General features: G+C 40.8%; 1 protein-coding gene across 1 annotated transcript; it reads left to right on the top strand.

The window, feature by feature from the left end:
- The first annotated feature begins 1,054 nt into the window (after positions 1-1,054).
- On the top strand, positions 1,055-1,889 carry LOC128253211 (uncharacterized). The gene is made up of 3 exons (XM_052981440.1): positions 1,055-1,630; positions 1,689-1,788; positions 1,843-1,889. The coding sequence occupies exons 1-3, from the start codon at positions 1,154-1,156 to the stop codon at positions 1,887-1,889; spliced, it is 624 nt and encodes a 207-aa protein (XP_052837400.1). The 5' UTR covers positions 1,055-1,153.
- The last annotated feature ends 240 nt before the right edge of the window (positions 1,890-2,129 follow it).

Here is a 2,129-nt window from a genome sequence, read left to right as displayed (position 1 = left end):
TTTGGTGTTCTCAGCAATTCAAATTACCTACTTTCATCCTGGACGGTCCATTACGGCTTTTTTTGCTTGCTGTTTTTTTCATTTTCCATTCTTATATTATCTTCTTTAATGTCATATTGGCACTTCTTGGTTTGTTTACATTCCACAACATGACAGCTCACCGCGCCAAAATGAATCTTGCTATCCAAAAAATCCAAGAAAAGTCAAGAAAAAGTCACCTAAATACTTTAAAAATACTAAATCATAGAGTAAGAACTATATAGAGACATATATATAAGGTGGTCCCGACGCACGAGCTGCTCTCTTTTGAGGCCGTTATTTGTACCAGTCGTTTGTCAAACGTGCAAAAGAAACCGGTTGTAATCTCCTTCTAGCGCTTGTCTCTGAAAAATGTATGGTCCTCGGTGGAGGTGACGGGACCACCTTGTATAGTTACGCCATTGTTCTTACTCTATGAAATGGTGCCTCTATAAATATCTTATTCTATGGAGCTGCTGTTGCTCTACCGACGGGTACAGTATTGGCTTAATAAATTAGAAAAACGCAACCATTCAATGAGTAATGAATGAGGAAAATTGTTAGAACCGATACACGATAGTAATAAATGTGTGTTGGTATAAAAATACTATTTGATGAAATACCACCGGGGCCGATACATCAATATGCTAAATTGCATCACAAAAGTACAATTTTGCTCATTGATTGGAGTTGACGAATAAACGAAATGAAAAAGCGAGGCTTAAATGAATACTAAATATGTTTTACCAATTAAAGGTAACAATGGAAAACCTTTAAACGTTAAACTTAGCGGGATAAACACAATATAATAAACAAAAGTTTGAATTTAAAGTTGAAAAGGTAGTGTGACCGTGAACTTATTACCAATAAAATCTCAAGCAGTATCCCTATAGTTGTCTCTGTATCTGAGCTTCAATTAATTCGTCAATGAATGAGGTGAACAATGTAATGTCATACCCGTATAAGCAGAGGCTGTTTTGATTTAATTTATTCAAGAATTGATGGACTTCAGAGCATCTTTACCCAAGTAGGCGACTCGTATAAATGTCAGACCTTCTGCTAAGAACAGTTGAAAATTATTAAGTAGATATCACCATATGTTTTTTTTTATAGAGAAATAAAATTGTTACCACCAATGAACCATCCCATCGGCCCAAACGGCCCCCACTTCAAGCGTCGCTGGCAACGCCATCGTTTTCCCAGTCTGGGAGGCAGATTGGGTGTCAAGGCGGATGGACTGATGTCCAGCCTTGGCAGCTCGGGAATCGTAGAAATGGGCTCCCGCTTCAAGAAGGGCTGCCTGAGCACAAGTGAACCAGAAAGGCGGGCGGCCCAAGCTGCATTGGACGCAAACGTGCCGCCGGCCAAGCTATGCTTACGATCCACATCCCGAGGACTGCGTCGGGCCCTCGAAATTTTTATGCCTCGCTTTCAGCCCGACGAGAATTTGGTCCTTTCCGAGGGCGAGCAGCATTCAGAGCTGTGTTTGGAGCGCTTGTCCGAGACACAAGCGTCGTCGCAGTTATCCAGGATTCTTCAGCATTCGGCTACACCTGGCCAATCGGGGGAGGTACCCTTCACCAACAAGAAGGCAACGACAACGGCTAGAGCGGTGAGCACGGTTGCTGATCTATTATAATTAAGTTTTCTGCACTCAGTCGCAATCCTAGCCCTCGACTAGGAGTTTGGAGTTGACAGCGATTGAAAAACAGAAGAAACCACTGCTTTCAACAGCTGCTTACAATTACAATAGTTCGGGCCCCCTGGAAGGTTTTTTATAATTAAACTTTTTTTTCTAATTCTGAATCTTGGAACATTTGACAGCATATGATGGAGAAGGCGGAAACTCAGGTCGGACTTCCGTAATTTAATCCCCAACATTTTAAAGATATTGGGACATAACTTGTTTAATAATTTTATTTATATTGTCTTCGACTTATTGATGTTCGACTGCATATTCTCATTCAATGGCGCAGTTTGAATTTGTCGGAATATTTTGTTTGCAAGCAGGTTGTCAGCAACTTCGATTGGGCAGATCAAGTTGGAAAGTTTGGCGGATAGCCAACTTTATCTATATATGTGTGTACTTCTATGTCCTAAAGCTGTTATAT

This window comes from Drosophila gunungcola (assembly GCF_025200985.1).
Source record: "Drosophila gunungcola strain Sukarami chromosome 2L unlocalized genomic scaffold, Dgunungcola_SK_2 000007F, whole genome shotgun sequence".
NCBI classification, from domain to species: Eukaryota; Metazoa; Arthropoda; class Insecta; order Diptera; family Drosophilidae; genus Drosophila; species Drosophila gunungcola.
This window is presented reverse-complemented; position numbering and strand designations above follow the sequence as displayed.

Bases quoted from the DNA above. Each gene is read 5' to 3' on its own strand.
- LOC128253211 (XM_052981440.1), top strand. From the start codon at position 1,154: ATGAACCATCCCATCGGCCCAAACGGCCCCCACTTCAAGCGTCGCTGG. The intron at 1,631-1,688 runs GTGAGCACGGTT...TCGCAATCCTAG, and splicing joins CAACGACAACGGCTAGAGCG to CCCTCGACTAGGAGTTTGGA. The intron at 1,789-1,842 runs GTTTTTTATAAT...AACATTTGACAG, and splicing joins TAGTTCGGGCCCCCTGGAAG to CATATGATGGAGAAGGCGGA.